Source organism: Haliotis asinina, chromosome 5, assembly GCF_037392515.1.
Source record: "Haliotis asinina isolate JCU_RB_2024 chromosome 5, JCU_Hal_asi_v2, whole genome shotgun sequence".
Classification (NCBI taxonomy): domain Eukaryota; kingdom Metazoa; phylum Mollusca; class Gastropoda; order Lepetellida; family Haliotidae; genus Haliotis; species Haliotis asinina.
Window position 1 is genome coordinate 63,933,575 of NC_090284.1, and position 21,924 is coordinate 63,955,498.

General features: G+C 38.0%; 2 protein-coding genes across 3 annotated transcripts; one reads left to right on the forward strand and one right to left on the reverse strand.

The window, feature by feature from the left end:
- Positions 1 to 1,133: 1,133 nt before the first annotated feature.
- On the reverse strand, positions 1,134 to 7,331 carry LOC137283774 (glucose-induced degradation protein 4 homolog). The gene is made up of 5 exons (XM_067815458.1): positions 7,153 to 7,331; positions 5,493 to 5,660; positions 4,285 to 4,386; positions 3,857 to 3,987; positions 1,134 to 2,810 (listed from the first exon to the last, which is right to left on the reverse strand). Exons 1-5 carry the CDS (start codon positions 7,291 to 7,293, stop codon positions 2,747 to 2,749), a joined length of 606 nt encoding a protein of 201 aa, XP_067671559.1. The 5' UTR covers positions 7,294 to 7,331; the 3' UTR covers positions 1,134 to 2,746.
- An 87-nt stretch (positions 7,332 to 7,418) lies between these two features.
- LOC137285040 (ATP synthase mitochondrial F1 complex assembly factor 2-like) lies at positions 7,419 to 21,877 on the forward strand. Of its 2 annotated transcripts, none has more exons than XM_067817226.1 (8): positions 7,419 to 7,560; positions 12,544 to 12,588; positions 15,101 to 15,246; positions 17,236 to 17,333; positions 18,542 to 18,622; positions 19,100 to 19,212; positions 20,229 to 20,344; positions 21,239 to 21,877. In XM_067817226.1, the coding sequence occupies exons 1-8, from the start codon at positions 7,437 to 7,439 to the stop codon at positions 21,377 to 21,379; spliced, it is 864 nt and encodes a 287-aa protein (XP_067673327.1). In that variant the 5' UTR covers positions 7,419 to 7,436; the 3' UTR covers positions 21,380 to 21,877. The 2 variants fall into 2 exon arrangements, with proteins under 2 accessions (XP_067673327.1, XP_067673328.1); XM_067817227.1 differs by having other exon boundaries at positions 7,487 to 7,649.
- The last annotated feature ends 47 nt before the right edge of the window (positions 21,878 to 21,924 follow it).

Genomic DNA, 21,924 nt, shown 5'->3' on the forward strand with positions numbered 1-21,924 from the left:
TTTCATCCCAAACACTTCCTTAAAAGTAAAATTACAATAGAAACTGTCAAACCGGCATCTGTCCAATCCAGTGAGTTGTCAACACCGACATAAAATCCCATTTGTGACATATATCATCAGCTCTACAATCTGGCAAGCTGTCTAAACTGGAATATGTCTTGAAGTTGTTCATCAATAAATTTTGTCCTTATCTGGAGATAACAGAGCTGTAGCCATTATACACTTTTAAATGAAATAATACTGGGAATGTGTCTTGTATACAGTTAATAATATGGGACTGTTCTTCAAACTGATACCAATAATAGCTGTCTGAAACTACTGTTTCTCATTGCGCACTTTAACAGAGCCCTGGAAATAAATGTCATAATGCCCACGCAGTAGATGCCTTGTGCTCATTCAGTGATACACACAGCAACGGCATTTGTGCATCTTACAAGCCTACATATTTGTTTTGCAACAAAATTGACAAACTCCGGAACTAAGAATGAAGAATCCAAATCATGCCCCAGGGACAGCAGAAACAGATACATACAACAGTAACATGGAAGCCTGCTTGAAATTATGACATGAAAAGCAAAAGGGCTCTGTGAGCTATAATGTACACAGAAACCATTTAGGGGCCAACATACATCAAGTCTGTGTACTGTACAGGGATGGCAACAGTTGAAAGTGTTGTCAGTCTGGAAATCAGCTGGGCGGTCCGAGGGTCTGGGGGCTGCAGGTTACCAAAGGGGTCCTGGATCGATTAATTTGCATTTACATCCGTGGATTCGCGGAAAATTGCCATCCCTGACTATAGGAGCATGTCTCTGGCACTTGTGTGACCTCGTCATTGTCAAGACTGGTCTCACTGTCCTTTAAACTAATGAATGCCCAGAACCAGGGGTAATGTTCACCCTTTCCTGACAGGAATCTAAAACTGCAAGCCACTTGTAATTATGACTTGCATTGTATATAATGCCCGTCACTACTCTCCTACTCTGGCTATCAGCCCTCATATTTAGTACACTTCATCCTTCTGTAATACGGTTGACACATGGAACTTCACAGATTATGTATATACAAAACTACTGAACTATTGAACTGTTTTCACATAGTATCTCCATCACCTACGATAATGGGTCAATTTACACTTTCTTTTTTGAAACCAGTCAGATATGACTTGACATGGTCCAGTGTTCAAATTATATCTGATACCAAAAGTATTTCCTGAGCAAAATGTATGTTGGGCAACACAAGTTCATGCTAGGAGTAACCTTCATCTGACTTTCTAACTTTCTAGTGTTAACAAAATCACTTATTTAATTAGCTGACTCTTACACATTACCATCTTGTGTATTTCAAGTGACTAAGGAATACAGTATATGGAAAACAGTGAAATATTTCCACTTTTTTTTATATCGTACATCAACCTTGTCAACTGTACATATTCTCCTTGTTCCAACTGTGTGTGTCACTTGCTTGATAACAGTGTTACTATACAGAGCAAAACGCTGCATTCATTGCAATAAAAAGTTGACTATCCACAGAGATTGGTTTTCCTCCACCTTTACAACTTCTAAAATGCCTCTCAAAGAAGACGGTGAACTATTTGACCACTGTGTGATGACAATGACTGTTGGTAACAACAAGACTTACACAGAAGAAATACTGCAGAAACAGCCATGTTTAGTAAATCACCAGGAAATAACATGTGTCACCATGATAACACGTACCTAACAGAAAGTCTTTCTGAGCTGCCATGACAGGCACATGCAATATGTACATACTAACAGATTCTGCCTCTTTCACATGATGTTCAGTAAATGATGATATTTTTATCGGAATTCGCTAATATTTCTTTTTAATAAATATACAACCTGTAACAGCCTTTCATGAACTTGTTGATGGAAGCAAGCATTCTAAATCTTTTTCATTTATGGATTGTAAATATTCAAAATAACAAAAAATAAATGGAGAAATAAATTTGCCTCTTGTATACATATTATAAGTAAACTTCATTATGCTGAAGAAATTGGTACTATTTTGCAAGAAGATTTTTTGCTTAGACATGGAATCATAGGCACATGAATTCAAATCGTACAACCACAAAAGCTGTAACAAGCCTTCACCGGGCTGAACCTTCTCTATTCATGTCAATTCTACAGTCAGGAAATAAAGTTTGAAGAAACAGTGAGTAATAGAATAATTGCTCTCTGAGACTAATTTGTGGTCTTCATGTTGTTAGAGGTTACTTGTTAATTTGTCTTCAGAGGAACTATATTGACAAAACATACCAAAAACTCTTATACACATTGCAAAATATATACATCATATTACCATTAGCTATCACACAAAAAAAAATAAAAATAAAAACAGTTAAATTTTGGATAATTAGTACAAACTGGTTTAAAATAAATAACACAATGTCATATTCTACATAACTATGGTTTCAGAGCAAACAAAAAATACATAGCAACATAGAGCCATTTTCTAACTGGCATTTTTGGTACGCTTTGAAATATACCAGCATCAAGACATACTTGAACATAACGGTAGATAAATCGAGAAAACTAACACTATATATTGTCCAAAAAAATGCAACCTACTAACAGATTGGGTTCAATGGGTGCCTGATTTAAAGCAACAGTTGGTGTAAACTTGGATATCATTTCAATATATACGTATAATGAATCTGTATGGCATAAATGGTTTCTATATTGACAAAGACTGAGCAAAGCTACTTGGGTGGGAAAAAAGGACTTTTCTATCGGAACTGGTATATCGGAATACTGCGATCCCCCACATGGTTTAAGTTTAGAGACTGGAACCTGAAACAGAAAGTACACTTGATCATGTTTAGATCATACAGGAAACAAAGATGTACTGGTCCAGATTGTTCAAAACAAACTTAAGTCTGAGTCTTGATTGATGTGAGAGTTTGGGAAAACACATTTCCTGGAATGAATGGAAATTGACATCTAAATGAAACATAGCAGAGAATTTGAGTTTGGTGGATAGACTCCTTAAGTTGTTTGAGCTTATTCATTAAGAAAAATTCAGTTAAGTTAGATATGTGGTTGTTTGGAATGTAAAATTCAGTTTGAAATTTGAGTAAAAATGTTTGTTTTGAGAAATTATGGCGTGGGTGTGTAAAAAAGGGAATAGTGTTCCACATTACTGACAGTGGTGTAATAACAACACATTATTCATCACAACATCCTGTACATGGCAACATCCCTGCATTGTAGAGCATGAGAATCTATGTTCCAACATGTGCCAACTTTAAAAAGAACAGAACATTGCTCTGAAAATCATTTGCAGTTATGCATATCTGCTCATCTGTTTTCAAACTTCTCTGAAATTAGTAGTTTCATAATCTAGATAATATAATATGTCCAAATGAAATAAGAGTGAGTGAGGGAGTGCAGTTTTACGTCGCTTTTAGCAATATTCCAGCAAAATCATGGTAGGGAGCACCAGAAATTGGCTTCACACATTGCACCCATGTGGGGAGATGAACCCGGGGCTTCAATGTGAAGAGTGAATGCTTTAACCACTTGGCTACCCCACTGCCCATATGAAATAAGAATGGGATTAATGAGCGTCATGATGTGCACTTATTAACCATTCTGATGATAATTTAGGAAACAGTCAATAACGCTTTCAGAAAATTCAACCACACATACAGAAAAACAGAATGTTCATCGAAATGATATCACAATCTGTCTCATGCTTCATGCCAATGTGTAATTAATATCAGCAAACGTACCAAACAGGGTATCTATCAGTGTGAGTATAAACAAAGTAAGTAAGGTGTGGGCATCATGAGTCGAAACAAGCAAATGTCCAACAACAACGACCAACATTTACTCACCATTCTGAGCTCCTATGATAGTAGTAGCCCTCAATGGTTGCCGTCGACTTTTGGAAGCAGATGTAATAGAACCCAGCAAATGATGCTCCACTGATGTCTTTTATTGTGTGATCAGGCACCAAAAAATGTTCCTAAAAATCAAATGAGAAGTAAATGATATTTTTTCTGTTTGGAAATTTTCATAAAGTCAGACCAATTTTATTTCTTGTTGTACAAATTTCTTTCCTCAGAAAACCAAAAGGCAGGAGGTGAAAAAAGTAAATAAACAAACAAACAGTCAAAGTAATATTTCTTTTAAATACTAAAAGTATTTTACTTATGGCAATTTATTAAGTGTAAATGAGGCAATTAAACAATCTATGATGCTTTTTGGGTAAGTGTACAATTGCATACTTTGAAAAAATCATTCAAAAAGCTGTTTGACTCACCTTCCATCTCATGAAAACAAAGTCTGTGTTTTTCAGATCTCCATAATCAAAACTATCACTGTTAAAGCTTTTCGCAAACTGGTAGAAGGAAAGAAATTTACCCTGAAAGAGAAGACCAAACATCATAATGAAAAGTAAGTGTGTGTACTTGCACAAAGCTTTCCTAAACATTCCAGCAACAACACACCTGAGGACAGATGGACACACTGTACCCATGAAAGAGACTGACATCATGAAAGAGCTTACAGCCCTTTACATTCTAAATTTCATGATACCCCTTAAGAATAATATCACCTGCTGTGTGATCAGACATAAATCATGATACTTTGGATGCGATATTTTACACAGACAAGATAGTCAAATATCTGCCACAATGAATATTTACAGCTGGAAGGGCTTTCAGGCATGACAGTCATTGTATCACGGTGTCATGACTAGAGACCCGTGAAGATCTAGGTTGGAATTGGTCCTCATCAACCCATACTCGTTGTATGAAGCAACTGACGAGACTGGGTGATCAGACTCACTGACTTGGTCGACAGGTCATAGTATCCCAACTGCACAGATTGAGGCCCATGATGTTAATCAGTGTAAAGTGTCCAGACTTGATTATCTACAGACAGGAATTACTATAGCTGGAATTTTGCAGATTGCGGCGAGAAACAACAGACCAACCTTCACAACTCTTTGGCTTAGCAAATCAACTAGAAGGGAGATAACTCTTCACAAACTGAGCTGATGAGATTTATTGTCAGTCAAATGGGTCCCATGAAGGGAACAAAATTGTGAACCACCGATTGTGATATACATATAGTGGGATGATACAAGGTTGTCATTATGTGGATTTGATAGGTCAAAAGACAATTCAGAAAATTTTATACATAAAACAATAAATCACCTCCAGTTCAGAAGTGTGACAGTCAACATAATGACTTCATTCATGATGAAGAATATGCATGATAGTGTGTTCTAACTTGCAAGTAAGTGGTATCATGAAGTACCTGGCTGACAGATAAGATGAAAACATTTTAAAACATCATACACTTCCATATGTATAACACTGCATTGTGTGTTCCATGTTTAAATTACTGAGAATGTTAAAGCAGAATTAAATTAAACGTAAAAGTAGCAGTACCAAGACAACATGAGGCAATATTTTTTTATAAAACTGGTCTATCAAGATATGTACAGGATGTTTACATTCTTACCCAGTGTTTCCTATCAACATCCTCATCTGCATCCCACTTCCGCGTCAAGAATGGATGTTTCTTGCTGATTATTTCCCCATCGAAAAAGGTTGTAAGTGTCGGGAATTCCTCCGTTAAACCACTGATCTTCAGGTAGCCACAGAGGTAAGCTTTCTCCATGTCAACATACTGCAGGAACAAGGAAGTCAGGAAACAATAAAATCATCCCATTTTATGAGTATAAAATTGAAATACAGTTTAAAGAATTTGTGACACATATACATGACAAAAAGACATGTACCAAGTGTCAAAATCATATGAACATATGTTGATTAAGATTTCAAACCAAAAAGCTTGTGGTTAGTTGTTCATTAGTGATATGTGTGTTACTTAATAGGAAAACTGCAATAATGAGTGAGTGAGTGAGTAGTTCTATGTTGTACTCAGCAATCTTCCAACAATAATGTGATGGTCTGTAAATAATCGAGCCTGGACCAGGTAATCCAGTGATCAACAACATTGGCATCGATCTGCGCAACTGGGAACCAATGACATGTGTCAACCAAGTCAGTGAGTCTGACCACCCGATCCTGTTAGGCACCTCTTACAACAAACACAAGTTAGCCATAGTCATGGACAAGCATAGTCACCTTTAGAAAGCATAGGAAGTGGAGGACCTATTCTACCTCAAATGAAAATAGTAATGCAAGATTGATATGTGACTGGATCTAATTCAGCAATTGGGGTGTTACAATTTGATACACATTGTCCCCTGATCTGTGATTATCCCTGGAATGCCTGAGGCACATACTTGACATAAACCAAGATCATGGGCGATATATACTTCCATTTCCATCCACAACACAATACTTTGTTAACTATCAACACTGCCTAAGACACAGGTAAATTGGCAGTAACACAAATTATATTCAAGTCGCTCAAACTCCACTTGTCTGTCAGGAATATAAGTAGTAAGATGTTACCAATATGACACAAATGTCTCGATTCCACAAAGGGCATGATTACTATGAGTTTACTATCCCCTAAGACAGGAAATGGTACCAGCAGTCTGTGGCACCCTCCTTGAAATTACTAGTCCCAGCTAGGTAAGTAGCATCATTCCCAATTACAAAAATGTGAAATATAGACTTATAATTTGCACAAACACTATGTCAACCTACTGTATTCAGGTTCTGAACTAGTGGCTGTAAATTGCAGAATGTACCAGGATCCCATGAGAAATAAACAGCTCTCATATCTGTGACAACTGTAAGTCCATGATATTTCTACAGACCTAGAAGTAGGGTCACTTTGTGAAATGTAGCCTGCACAAAGCAGAGTAAACTTCACTGTACTTGGAAGAAATAACATAAAATCCTTTCACAAATCCTCGCACTGGCAGTAATACGTATGAATTTCAAAAGGTGATATTAAGAGGTTCCTAATGGTTCCCTGATATGGCAAACTAAAATGTTACTAAATTTTAGGTTTGTATTTTGTTCAATACTGGAAAAAAATACCCAATAAAATGAAAACACACTAAAATAAACTTTCTGAATGCTCAAATTGAAGATAAGAATGATCGACGACTAGGAACAGTAAACTTGAAGTTTTTGACAGTCTGGTTGTGTTCAGGGCTTGATGACATGTCAATTTTATTTCTACTGACAACTTCACTCACCTGCAATACGACTTCGACATCGTAGCAATTGCCCTTGCTTTTTTGGTGGCCCCTGAAGCAAGAACCGTTGTATAATAATGTTGTTGTGACCCCAGGCTGTACAGAATTTGCCGGTGGTGGGGGATCAAGAGGGACAGGCATGCTTCTAAACGACAAGTCGAAGCTGTTGAGACGCGTGACACCGGTAGTTGAAGAATTATGTAAGTAACCGTGTCATTGGCTACCGATGAACTTCCGGTCGCTTATATCCAATGAAATGTAAGAAGACAAGTAAAAGTATCGAAATGGCGGCGCCCATGATGACTGCGATTCGAGCAGTCGCATGCAGATATCTCTATAATAACATTTCAAAACAACCCATGGTGCTATCTAAACACCAGCAGAGACGATACATGCAGTCATTATCAGGTACAATGAAACATCATTGCTGATAATCCTCTAAAGTGTCTCGCTGACCGTAAATGATGTGTCGGAATGCTGGTTTGACACTTATTTTCGTGAGTCCCTTAATTTGCTCCTCTGTTCTTATACAGAGCTATCTTTGAAAAGCATGATTAAGGCACCCTGTCATCCATACAAAGCAATTTTCACCTTCTGCTCTCCTTAAAATGCATGCAATATCCCGTTGTTGTTTTTTCATTTTCAAAAACTCTTATTTGTTGTTGCTTTTTGCTAAAAGATATCCCGGCTGGATGCCAGTCAAATCGCCCCAGTGACGAAACGCCCCTGCAAATTTGGTCAAAATGCCCCAGATTTTTTGTCAAATCGCACCAAGGGGGTAGGCAAAATGCCCCAATATGCTTATAATGTACTTAATATGGTTTAATATATGCCATAAATGGATAGTTTGTGTCAAGTTCCATATATAATTCTTCACATAATATTATGTAGGAATATTTCTGATAAATTTCCTATTAGTGAACGGGTAAGAGTAGCAGTAATATGTATAGACAACACTGATAACAGCTTTTGATAAATAATTACAAGAATAAATGAAAGGCTTGTATAATATGTTATTGTAAATGCATAGTTTTAATCATAACAAGTATGGTATAACACTACCTAGAGTTTTGTCAACTGGGATATTATAACCCTCATACAGAAGTTCCTCATACAGGAAATCAGTTTTAACTTTTTAACTTTCGTCTGCGTGGTGGGCTGGTCCATGAATGCAGCTGCTGAACTGAAATTTGGTCTTCCATGAACTCTATTCAGAGAGCAAAGATCTCCTTCTTGGCTGTGGATGATCAGTCCCAGATTCTTGCTCTCACTTTGCCCTCCTTCAAGGGATGCAGGGTTTTGTTAAGTCAGTATGGTCACAGCTGTTGCTCCCTGACTTTTGCGTTTAGGTGCTGGTGCCAACCTGAAAACAAAAGGGGAAATTTTGGTTCTTTTGTAGACTCATTGGGTTCTTGTGTAACCAGAGACCAGATAATCTACTATGTGATCTCTGATGTCACCCACAAGCTTACGAAGCTCGTTGTTAGGGGTGATGGTCTCTGTCATCTCTTCAAACATCTGACGGATCTCTGAAGCAGTGATGAAGGGCAATGCCATCAGTTTCCGAATAAATAAAAAACTGGGTTCTTTTTCTGCATGCCACCTGTAACACAAAACCCAAAATTCAAATCCTGTGGATCCTTGGTCTATTCCTTCTTAGCTGGTCCATGCTCTCTCTCGCCCCACTTGGAATATCTGGCTGCACTATGGTTGTAACCACATCCTTCACAACAGTTGCAGCTGACTTGAACAACTCCATTGTTGCATCCTCTTTATCTGATCAACTGAAATTTATCATAATGCAATAATTGTTTATATACTGATCAAATATTATTTCCTCTTTATAAATTTTCATAGGGTGAACTTGATTGTGACAGCCTCCTGATCATAATTGGGATTAGCTAGCAGAAGCTCTTGATGTTAATTGGATTAATTAATTAAAGAAACAATTAAACTGCTATAACTTAAAGGTCATGTGCAACCAAAAAATCAAACATAATTAAAACACGGTTATCACTCATTCATGACATATAATATACATTGCTGCTTGTTAAAAAGAAACAAATAAACAAAATTATAAGCGTACAGTTGCAATTCAAAAGTGCAGTATTTTGTACGTGGGACTACTTCCCTCGAAAAAAGTCCTTGGGAGACCGAACCCAGTCATAGCAAGTGGAAGTGCACTCAAGTGTAACAATGGCTTCCAATTGGCTGGTTCATTTGCTGATACACTGAGGGCTCATTGTGTGAACTGAAAGATGATCTGTTTGATGGGCATTTTAGAAGTATGGCGAGTCACAAGAAAGTAAGATTCATTATGGATAACTATTTCTTTTATTGTACTTGATGCATCGTTTCAGTATGGATTCATATACTGTTGTCAAACAAAATCATATACAATAGAAGAAGTTAAAGAATAATGAATGAATATATAGAGATGTTGAGTTTTGTAAATACATGTTCTCGGAATTTGTGTTCGATCCAATCCGAAATCGTCTCAGTAGAGATGGTGAACTACACAAGTGGCTGGAAACTGTCATTTGTCCAAGTACAAAGCAGGACTTGAAACTGACAAGAGTTTGCACCAGTTTCCATCAGATCCAGTCATCCGCGAAAATTGGATGTAGTTTTTTTGTAACCCACAGACATAAAACATGTCATTTGTACAAGTATCACACCTGCCTAATGACATAATGTGGCAGAGACAGGACTTGGGTGCATGAGTCATAAATCAATTGTCTTTAGCAGACAGGGTGGCACACATATAGGTGTCAATAAACCAGACATTGAGCTTTCTCTGTGACAGAGGCTGCTTACCTCAATCAACAAGTATTTTTTTATGTAACGAGTAGAGTATTTTCTTGTTTGTGTACACAACCAGGATTAGACTACTGGTCACGACTTCATACTCCAGGCATGCATACTGTTTCACTGTACATGAGTCAAGAGCGCAGTGCAGCGCAGCACAGCACAGCACAGCTGTTGAAACCACTTTTCCCAGTGGGAAATTTAGTGAATCGTTTGAACTCTGATTTCACAGCCTTTTTACATCGCTTTTTTTTTTCCAACTTTATAGGTTGAATTGGCATTTTTGATGATTTGTTTCGGCAAGTGTATACCAAAAGGTATCAGAATCTGAAAAGTTGTATTTTACTTTGCATGTGACCTTTGAGAGGCTTACCTGGAGGGACCCGTGAAGGTCCCGGCGTAGAATAGGCCTTCAGCAACCCATGCTTGCCATAAAAGGTGACTATGCTTGTCGTAAGAGGCGACTAACGGGATCAGGTGGTCAGACTAGCTGACTTGGTTGACACATGTCATTGGTTCCCCATTGCGCAGATCGATGCTCATGTTGTTGATCACTGGATTGTCTGGTCCAGACTCGATTATTTACAGACCGTCACCATATAGCTGGAATATTGCTAAGTGCGACGGAAAACTAAACTCACTCACTTACCTGGCGGCTTGTAACTTGCCATGGTCAGTAGTGTGGCTGTGAGGCGTATCAGTGGGTGTGAACTTAATTCCCTTCTGAATGACAGTAGCAGGGCAGCTGTGCTTCTTGTTGCAGTCACTACATCTTGTTACTTGTGTTTAGTGAACATATTTTAATAGCACGCTTTTATCCACACGTTTTGACAAGAGAAATAACAAAATCTCAAGATAATTTTAATACGCATTTTACCATACTTGTTTACAAAACCTATGCATTTACAGCCTCACTATTTGACAAGAGTAATTAACAAAAGCTTTAAATTGTTTTGATACATATTTTACTATACTTGTTTACAAAACCTACACCATTATAGCCTCATATTTGATAAGAGTATGCTTAACAAAACCTCTAGATAGTTTTGACATGTGTTTTACCATACTTGTTAAAATTACACAGTGGCATTTGTTGACAAAAATGCATTTACAGCATTTACAATAAACATACCATACAAACCTTTGATTTATTCTTGTAACTCTTTACTAATTATTTGGAATCACAATGTTGTCTATACGTGAATATTACTGTTACTCTAATCAATTTACTAATAGGAAATTTATCAGAAGTATTACTGCATAACGTTATGTAAAGAAGCTGACAAAAACTACGCACTTATGGCTTATGTTAAACCGTATTAAGTAAATTGGGGCATTTTGATTACCCCTTTGGCATTTTGACCAAATTTGCTTAGGTGTTTTGTTGCTGGGGCGATTTGACTGGCACCCTCCTGGTGTCAGGGGTTTCTTATGATAAAACATAATTTTTATCTTTAATATCATTTTAAGAAAATGTCAAGTGTTTACAGAAATACTTTTGATGATATCATATCATCAAAACTGTTGCCCTCTTCGGGCATTTTGTCTGAGTTTTTGACAATGAGCAGTACTTTTCGCTTTGCATTTCGAGTCAGTGTTGTGATCACATGGATTCCTAATTATATATTGCTTGTCACTAGCAGATCATTGAGTTTACTGAATTTTCTCTTGCTGTTTTTTGTTAAATAGGCAATTGATTTTGCATATGATGTGGTATTAATTAACGATCTCAGGTCAAAAGTATCATGTTAGTTTGTTTTGTATACAGCTTAAATTTCTGTTGACGGCGACTGGGCATCCTCCCTACCGATGAAACTGCATGTGCACTCTGATCGAGCACATACTCTAGTGACATAGCATGAGGACTGGAATCCCAAAATCTCCAGAATGTCGAATTCTGGTCATAGGGTATATAATGTTGTTAATATGAAATCTGCAGTCATGCAGAAGTTACTTGTCATGTTAACAAGAAGTGAAGTTGCAGAAATAATCAAACAAATAAGTAGGGGTACTACAGATATGTACCCTAGGTATGTTCCAACATGCAGAAATGTACCTTTGTGAAAATCAAATTTTTTATTTGATATCTTTTTTTTTGATCAAATATTCCGGTTGGTAATGTTAGCATTGATCAGCAAAGGTCTTCATGTGTTGCCACGCACATAAAACTGATCAGCAATTTGCCAATTTGATTACCTAAATCATTTAGCTATCTCTCAGAGGCAACAGACCCATGAAGATCCAGGTTAGATTTGGTCACCAGCAACCCATGCTTGTTGTAAAAAGGTGACTTAACGGGATCAGGTGGTCAGACTTTGTTGATACTTGCCATTGCATTCCGATTGCTTAGATTCAGTGCTCATGCTGTTAATCACTGGATTATCTGGTTGAGACTTGATTAATTACAGACTTTTGCCACATAGCTTAAATATTGCTGAGTGCACCTTTAAACAACAGAGCAATTAGACGCAGCAAATATTGATTGGGACTTGTTCTAACCCAGATTCCCCAATTAGCTGCTATCCGAGGTAAAGATATATCTTTTACACAGCAGGATAAAATCAGTTTATGTTCTATTTTCAGAAATGAAGAAGTTTTACAAACATGCTACTATTGCCACAGCTGATGGTGAGTTTAAAACTTACTTGCAACCACAAGGTTAGCAAGATATCTCAAGAATGGCTCACTGGATTTTCTTCATAGACTTTCACGACTTCCCTTGAATTTTTTTGAATAAGCAATTTCTTTATCACTACTTTTGCATATTGCATACACTATGACATTCATGTCAAGGAGTCTCGAAAATATTTTTGTATTTGTGTGTTGGAACAACCACAGAGTAAGATATCAAGAGAGTTTGACTGGTCATGTTTTTGTTGACATTTAACTTCATCTTAAACTATGACCTTTGTTTTCATTACTTTTTAAGTTTGATCTGAAAATTTGCAGTGCAGATTAAAATTAGTTTATTTTCATATTGCGATGTGAAATCATATATTGCAATATGTTTTGCTATAAATTGTAAGAATTTCTCTTACGAAACACATTATACTTAACCACTTGTAACTGAGTTAATGATTGATTTGTAAAGCAAAACCACTTCAAAATCACGATGCTTGATTAAATCTTAGTAAAAACTGTTAATCATGACAAAATAAATAATAGTTGGCACAAATGAAACAAGGCAACACAGCGGTTATTTATTTAAACTAGTTCTTCCACTCTCAGAAATAGCCCTGAGATTTTAGACAGCAACTTTTTTATCTATTAAGTTGTTTTTATATACTCAAAATATGACAATCATACAAAGTGAATCTTTCTAATCAGTCATCTAAACTATAGGTACAATAAACTGAGGGTCATCTAAACTATCGCTACAATAAACTGAGGGTCATCTAAACTACAGCTACGATAAACTGAGGGTCATCTAAACTGTCGCTACAATAAACTGAGGGTCATCTAAACTACAGCTACAATAAACTGAGGGTCATCTAAACTATCGCTACAATAAACTGAGGGTCATCTAAACTAAAGCTACAATAAACTGAGGGTCATCTAAACTACAGCTACAATAAACTGAGGGTCATCTAAACTATCGCTACAATAAACTGAGGGTCATCTAAACTACAGCTACAATAAACTGAGGGTCATCTAAACTACAGCTACAATAAACTGAGGGTCATCTAAACTAAAGCTACAATAAACTGAGGGTCATCTAAACTATAGCTACAATAAACTGAGGGTCATCTAAACTACAGCTATGATAAACTGAGGGTCATCTAAACTACAGCTACAATAAACTGAGGGTCATCTAAACTACAGCTACGATAAACTGAGGGTCATCTAAACTATAGCTACAATAAACTGAGGGTCATCTAAACTACAGCTACGATAAACTGAGGGTCATCTAAACTACAGCTATGATAAACTGAGGGTCATCTAAACTACAGCTACAATAAACTGAGGGTCATCTAAACTACAGCTACAATAAACTGAGGGTCATCTAAACTACAGCTACAATAAACTGAGGGTCATGTAGACTATAGCTACAATAAACTGAGGGTCATGTAAACTATAGCTACAATAAACTGAGGGTCATCTAAACTACAGCTACAATAAACTGATGGTCATCTAAACTACAGCTACAATAAACTGAGGATCATCTAAACTACAGCTACGATAAACTGAGGGTCATGTAAACTATAGCTACAATAAACTGAGGATCACTGGTTCATCTTAACACATTACATCTCACAGTACTGACCCGATGTTGGGGAAGGTTATCCTTAAAATGTTATTAAGTTGGAAGTGTCAGATATACACATTTGACAGAAACTGGACCTGCTCAGGACATATCAGAGATCACTGGTCATTAATGAGTAAATATTTATAACATCCAGATCCTAAACATTGCTAAACATTTGAACAAAAATTAAGAATACAACTTCAAACCAAACTGAACTGACTTCGATCGTGAAAAATGGAAATATCTGAAGATTTCTGAGTTTCATATATTTTTCTGAATGCATGTCGAAATACCGGTTTTCGATCAGTGTATTTGTAATATGTATCGATTTCATGTCTGAATTGGCAAATACTGTTAAACCGGTTATATTGTACACCCCTATAAATCAGTGTTAATTTCAGAAATGATTGTCCGTCAAATGTCAAGTGACATTGTGGTGTGGTAAGATAGATGACGTGTAGCAACTTGAACTTGTATTTACATGCAATCCATACCTCCTGATTCAAAGTTTCCTCAACTTCAATATTCAGGAATAGTGTTCTAGAAAACAGTAATATAAGACCTTGTATCTAGGACCTGCAGCACTGACTCAGTTTTATCAAGTGCTAAAGCAGGAGAGGAAGGAGCAAAGAGAAGTAATTTGGGGCCACAGCCTCTTGTGGAGCTTAATGCTCTGAAGCTGTAGCACATCCAAGCAGAGCTTTACTTGAAAACTCTGACTCTGACTTGAAACTCTGAGTTTCTCTCAGTTAATCTAGTTTTGTAGCATATTCTTTCCCACTGGTTTTCTGACAAATTTCAGAGAGTCGTTCATGACATTCCCTACTAACAATCTCAGAAAGCTGAAGCCATGATTTTTGAAAGGTATGCTTTTCTATTGTCTGCCTTCTGTAGGTTGGTATGAGGTCAACCTTGACAAAAGGAAGCTCCGAACACCAACTGGTAACTTGTTCCGGGTGCCAAGTGAACCTTTAGCCCTTGCAGTAGCAACTGAGTGGAATGCCCAGGATAAAGTCGTCAAGCGGAACACAATGCATCTGGTGAGTAGTTGGTGGACATCAGAGGTATTGCTGGACACAGTGCTACTTAACCAGGGACTTATGTAGGTGTTCTCAGACACCACTAGATGTGGACAGCAAAGGTATTGCTGGACACAGTGCTGCTTGACCAGGGACTTATGTAGGTGGTCTCAGACACCACTAGATGTGGACAGCAAAGGTATTGCTGGACACAGTGCTGCTTGACCAGGGACTTATGTAGGTGGTCTCAGACACCACTAGATGTGGACAGCAAAGGTATTGCTGGACACAGTGCTGCTTGACCAGGGACTTATGTAGGTGTTTTGAGACACCACTAGATGTGGACATCAGAGGTATTGCTGGACACAGTGCTGCTTGACCAGGGACTTATGTAGGTGGTCTCAGACACCACTAGATGTGGACAGCAAAGGTATTGCTGGATACAGTGCTGCTTGACCAGGGACTTATGTAGGTGGTCTCAGACACCACTAGATGTGGACAGCAAAGGTATTGCTGGACACAGTGCTGCTTGACCAGGGACTTATGTAGGTGTTTTGAGACACCACTAGATGTGGACATCAGAGGTATTGCTGGACACAGTGCTGCTTGACCAGGGACTTATGTAGGTGGTCTCAGAAGCTAGTAGATAGTGGACAGCAAAGGTATTGCTGGACACAGTGCTGCTTGACCAGGGTCTTATGTAGGTGGTCTCAGAAGCTAGTAGATAGTGGACAGCAGAGGTATTGCTGGACACATTGCTGCTTGACCAGGGACTTATGTAGGTGGTCTCAGACACCACTAGATGTGGACAGCAGAGGTATTGCTGGACACAGTGCTGCTTGACCAGGGTCTTATGTAGGTGTTTTGAGACACCACTAGATGTGGACAGCAAAGGTATTGCTGGACACAGTGCTGCTTGACCAGGGACCTATGTAGGTGTTTTGAAACACCACTAGATGTGGACATCAGAGGTATTGCTGGACACAGTGCTGCTTGACCAGGGACTTATGTCGGTGGTCTCAGACACCACTAGATGTGGACATCAGAGGTATTGCTGGACACAGTGCTGCTTGACCAGGGACCTATGTAGGTGTTTTGAGACACCACTAGATGTGGACATCAGAGGTATTGCTGGACACAGTGCTGCTTGACCAGGGACTTATGTAGGTGGTCTCAGAAGCTAGTAGGTAGTGGACAGCAGAGGTATTGCTGGACACAGTGCTGCTTGACCAGGGTCTTATGTAGGTGGTCTCAGACACCACTAGATGTGGACAGCAGAGGTATTGCTGGACACAGTGCTGCTTGACCAGGGACTTATGTAGGTGGTCTCAGAAGCTAGTAGATAGTGGACAGCAAAGGTATTGCTGGACACAGTGCTGCTTGACCAGGGTCTTATGTAGGTGTTTTGAAACACCACTAGATGTGGACAGCGGAGGTATTGCTGGACACAGTGCTGCTTGACCAGGGACTTATGTAGGTGTTCTCAGACACCACTAGATGTGGACAGCAGAGGTATTGCTGGACACAGTACTGCTTGACCAGGGACTTATGTAGGTATCAGAGACCACTAGATGTGGACAGCAAAGGTATTGCTTGTTGAGGGACTTTTGTAGACTTCTCAGACTCACTCAGAGGCTAGTACATGGACTATGTAGGTTTTCCCAGATGCAAGTAGATGGTGGACAACAGTAGGTGTTGCCTGACACAGTGTTGCTTTTTGCAATATCCCAGTATTGGACCGCATTTTCACTTTTCCACACATTTCCCCACCGTTCTCAACACCCTTTTAAAGCCTTTTCATGAAATGCATTTATGTCTGTGAAAGTTATATTCTTATATTTATCCCTCCATTTGCTGTGTCTTTTGGTGCTGTTACATAACAGTTCTTTATCTTAAATGCTTAAATTTGTTCAATAAGGTTTCTGTGCACAATTCTGTGCGTGATATGTTCAAGATATGTCAATTATCATTTATTTGTTCGATGTTAATCTCACAATGCCTACATTCCAGAATTCCTTATGTAACACAGCACTGGACAATCCAATGCATAAGACAAGAGAGGATTTGACTGAATCAATCATACATTTCTTGGAAACAGACACAATATGGTAACTATGGTAATTCACTTAGTATATCAGCATAATCATGGTACTAGAAATATGTCACTCAGTCATCTGATGCATGTCATCTAACATGGTTACTGGCAAGATGCTGAGGAAGGCCCTGTTAACGTGTACAGCTGTGTGATAAACACTGACATAAATATGTTTGATGAAACAGACATTACTATGTAGAAATTAGTTACAAGGGACCTTTCATTTACTTTTTTTGTTGTTGTTTAACGCTAATCTCAGCAATATCACGGCAATATGGGGCCTTGTTTACTACAGAGGGGTGATGGGCTAGTGTAGTGGTTAAAGCGTTCACTCATCACGCAGAAGACCATGGTTTGATTCCCCAAATGGGTACAATGTGTAAAGCCTGTTTCTGGTGTCCCCAGCCATGATATTGCTGAAATGTAACCAAAAGTTGCATAACACTACACTTGCTCAGAGGGAAGTAGGTGATGGATGGGGAGGGCAGTTCTGAATTACCCAGTGCCTTGTCTGAGTACAAAAATTGATTAAACTTTGTATTTTATTACACTTGTCCATTTTCATTACCCTCCCAAAAAATGTGCGTAATTTTTCATGATACTGCCTTAGAAAAAATGTCTTTGTTGTTGACCCTACCTTGATTCTCTGCCTCATCACCCACAATGGCCAGTGTTAAACAATAATTGGTATGCTTGATTTTTTTTTTTACATTTTTTGCACATTTGATCAAAGCACAGGTTACATGTTAAAATCAACAAACTAGATACCAATTGCATGCTTTAAATATTTTCAAAAGAATATGCAGGACTCAGTTCAAGAGATGCTATCCTACTTGCACCAGGTGCAACCTATGGCAAGGACCCACTTGCAGCAAATACCAGTTGTAACATAGTGTGTAAAACACCAGAGGTTTCAGTGCATATAAACATATTTCTGTAATGTAGTTCCCATGAAACCATAGCAACAGAGAGACAAAGCTGGACCCTGTTTATTGATATGTTTGTGGTAAAAGGTGATTAAGATGATTGGGTGGATGGATTTGGTGCAGCATGAACTAAGTGAGCATAATTAACCTAGACTCTAGTAGTTATGTTTGTATGTGCAATTTTTTCAGTAATGAATTGCTTCTGATAGTCAACCTTATCACGGATAAAAGACTCACTGTTTTGGCTCTGAAGTTATATTGTTTTAGTTTCCAACTGATGATTATATTATTTTAGTTACAGAATGAATGACCCCCCAGAACTGGCGACTTTCCTGGAAAAAGGATGGGATCCTGTGCTGGACTGGGCCAGGGAGAGGTACACACATCTTGATTAGAAACAGTGCTATACTTGTTTGTCATTGTCTAAGGAAGTTTTAAATACAAGGCAAGCTTTGCTGTAAAGTTGATAAACAGAGTAGTATTTTTCTACTTCTAGAAACGGCAATTTTCCATTCTTTATTCCAATGTGCTTTTTTTTAGACTGTAGGAAAATAAGATACAGTTCTTGATGCAGGTCGGTCTGAGTTTTCTACTGAAATCAGGAAATGTATGTTATGGAGAATTCAGCGACACATTCTCAACACACCTGATCTTCACATGATAAAAAGACAGAACACTGCAGACAAAACATTGATCCTAACTGTTTGGAAATGAGTAATAACGACTGATGTCATTCTTTTAACCATCTCAGATCCTTGTTTGTAATATTTTGTGAACCCAGTATTGTGGATTATCTCCCTTTGATCACCTATATGAGACGTGACTAATTCCCGATGGTGTTTTATCTCTCCAGATATGGAATATCAATAGAGCCCACTTCAAGTATCATGCCGCCAGAAGTTCCCACTGAGACCATAGAAATAATAAGGAGGCATTTAATGTCATATAGCGACTGGGCTTTGTTTGGTAAGTGTCTGACATGGCTGTTAGAGGGATGGGGAATTTTTAGTGTACCTGCAAAACTTCTTCTTGATATTTCCAGTAGGGCCTTTCTCTTTTTATTTTGATAAACACAAATAGGTGTTTTATCAAGATTTTTAGCAAATAATTAAGCACATTCCTCTTTGATTGTTACCGTAAAACCTTATGGAATGTCCTCATGATAAATCGTTTTTTATATGTCCTTATCCACTGATCAAAATAGTTCTTAGATTAAAATATCGAAATGCCATGGATGAAATAATTCTCACCATGATTCATTTAATGGAAAATGCGATAAATCTGACCAAGTAAATTGATTCCAATCCTAATTTTGCACCCGAACAAACTGTTTGTCGCACACTCAGTCTCGGAACTAAGTATATGGGTTGTCATTTAAATTCCGCTTTGTATGATGACATACTTTGTGGGTTACGTAACGGATCAAGGACAAATGAAGCTAAACTCTTCTTGCATCCATGATAGTGTTCAGGAAAATTTAAAGGTTTATATCATGTTTATTGTTTCATTTAACTGCTGTAATGTCTTAAGTGTACATGGATCATCAAAAGGTATAGGTACACTTATTTTCACAAAGGCACACATAAACATCTGTCAAATGGCAAGTGGCATTTCTGTCCCAGACATATTTGTTGTCTGGGTTTGTAGCAGATATTGATTTGGATGACAACTGAGACTTTTGTCCTCCATAGCGTGTTGTTTGACAACTTCAAGACAGACAGACTAACAATCTTCATCCGAGGCAGTTTCAGGTTTGAGAAGTCAATGATGATTGGATAGTCAGACTATTTGACATGTAAACTGACGCAACATTAACTGACTCAGCCACATCTCATAATGTCAGTCACTGGCTTGTTTGGCCCAGACTGAACAGACTGTCATGGCTGTATGGTGTAGAACAAAACAAACAAAAGTTTGTAAATCAATAGTTAAGTTGTTGTGGTGAACTGGTGATGTGACATTGCCTCCATTTTGTGTTGCAGGATACTACTATGCAGTGGATTCGGTCAAATCTCTGCTAATCACAATGGCGCTGATGGATCGGTTCATCACTGTCGAGAAAGCTGTAGATCTGGCCCGACTTGAGCAACAGTATCAGGTTGGAGTCATCTTAACCATGGTTACTGTTGCCTTGCATCAGCCCCTTACATTACTACAGATTAGATAGGGCATCCTCCCTTATCCATTTTCTCCTGTTATTATGAAAGAATGCTCTGATTTATGACCATTATTTATTTGCTGGTGTTTGATCATGAATTTGAATCCAAGATTGCCTGTGATGTTGTGTACTGGTTTGTCAGCAATGTAATCAGGAATAAATTTCTCTCCTGTGAGAGAGCTCTTTCAAAATAGATGTAGTGGACAGGTGGGTGAGTTTGCATTTTCAGTTCTATCATTAGTGAGATGTAGGAAGATGCGATTCACATTCACATTTACCACTCAGGTGAAATCTGTAATCTCAAAGAAGCTTTCCCACAGGATAGTAATTAATAGAACATCTATTTAAGTATTGTCATGTGCATCAAGACTGAAGGTTTCCACTGAAGGTTTCAAACTGCAAATAATCTTGGAATTAATTTCATATCTACTCATAATGTAGCTATTAAATTTTGCAATAATAATAAAGTAGAGCGAATAGAGAGTAATATTATCACTCTTCGATAAACAGCCAATAAAAATTAACATCACGCATTGTGTCATACAACCAGGGCAAGTGGAAAATTAGTCAGGACAAGTTACTTTCTTGAAGTCACTTTCCCTGTGGCTAGTGGCTTTTCAACATATTTTGGAACCCCTGGCTGTAGATCTAATTCCCTGGATGCCTGAACATGCCTGTCAATGCCAAGGGTTTGAAACTTGAACACGCATACAGTGAATGAGTCACTCATTAATATATTAAACTTTTTGTAGTCATGTTAATTGCAATCACTGGGCTTACAATTTGCTACTGAAATGTCAGGACCATACCAATCCATACCTTTAACTGTTTCAGACCCAGCGTTGGGGCAATGTAGAATGGTACCATGACATCGACATGTTGGAACTACGTACTCGAATGGCGGCAGCAACTCTGTTTGTACACTGGTGTTCCGAGAACACCACCATCAAACAGAAGGCATCATTTGCAAGATAGTGCTTGTAGTGACACGTTGATGTGTCTGTGATATCTGTGACTCGCTCTCAGTGCATCAGTTTCAGTGCATCTTTAGGCTGAGAAATGCATTTGATGGATCTGGAAATATGTACTTCATCCTAATTTTTGTGTGATTGGTGAAGCTGAGTCAGTGTTTCATGTGTATACATTACACATGTATAGTGTTATGTCATGCGGCATTTGAATTATGCCAAACAAAAATCATGAATGTCAGTGTTCCAATTACTTGAGAACATTCACATGTCAGTGCCAATCTGGACAGTCATCTAGATAGTCAAAGTGGAGTTATCAATTGTATTTTACATCATTTTCATGCATATCCACTAGGAAATGTGTGCTCAAAACCTTCTGCTAATAACTTTTACCTGGAGTGCTAAAGCATTTGGAAAATAATAAGTTTCAGTGTCAAGACATTCTGCAGTGGACATTGTAGGCTGCATGTGTTTAGATCCCAGATAATTAAACCCATTTATTTCATTGATTTGTTTGCCTTGTATACTGCCACACATCTTTGTGTGGTAAAT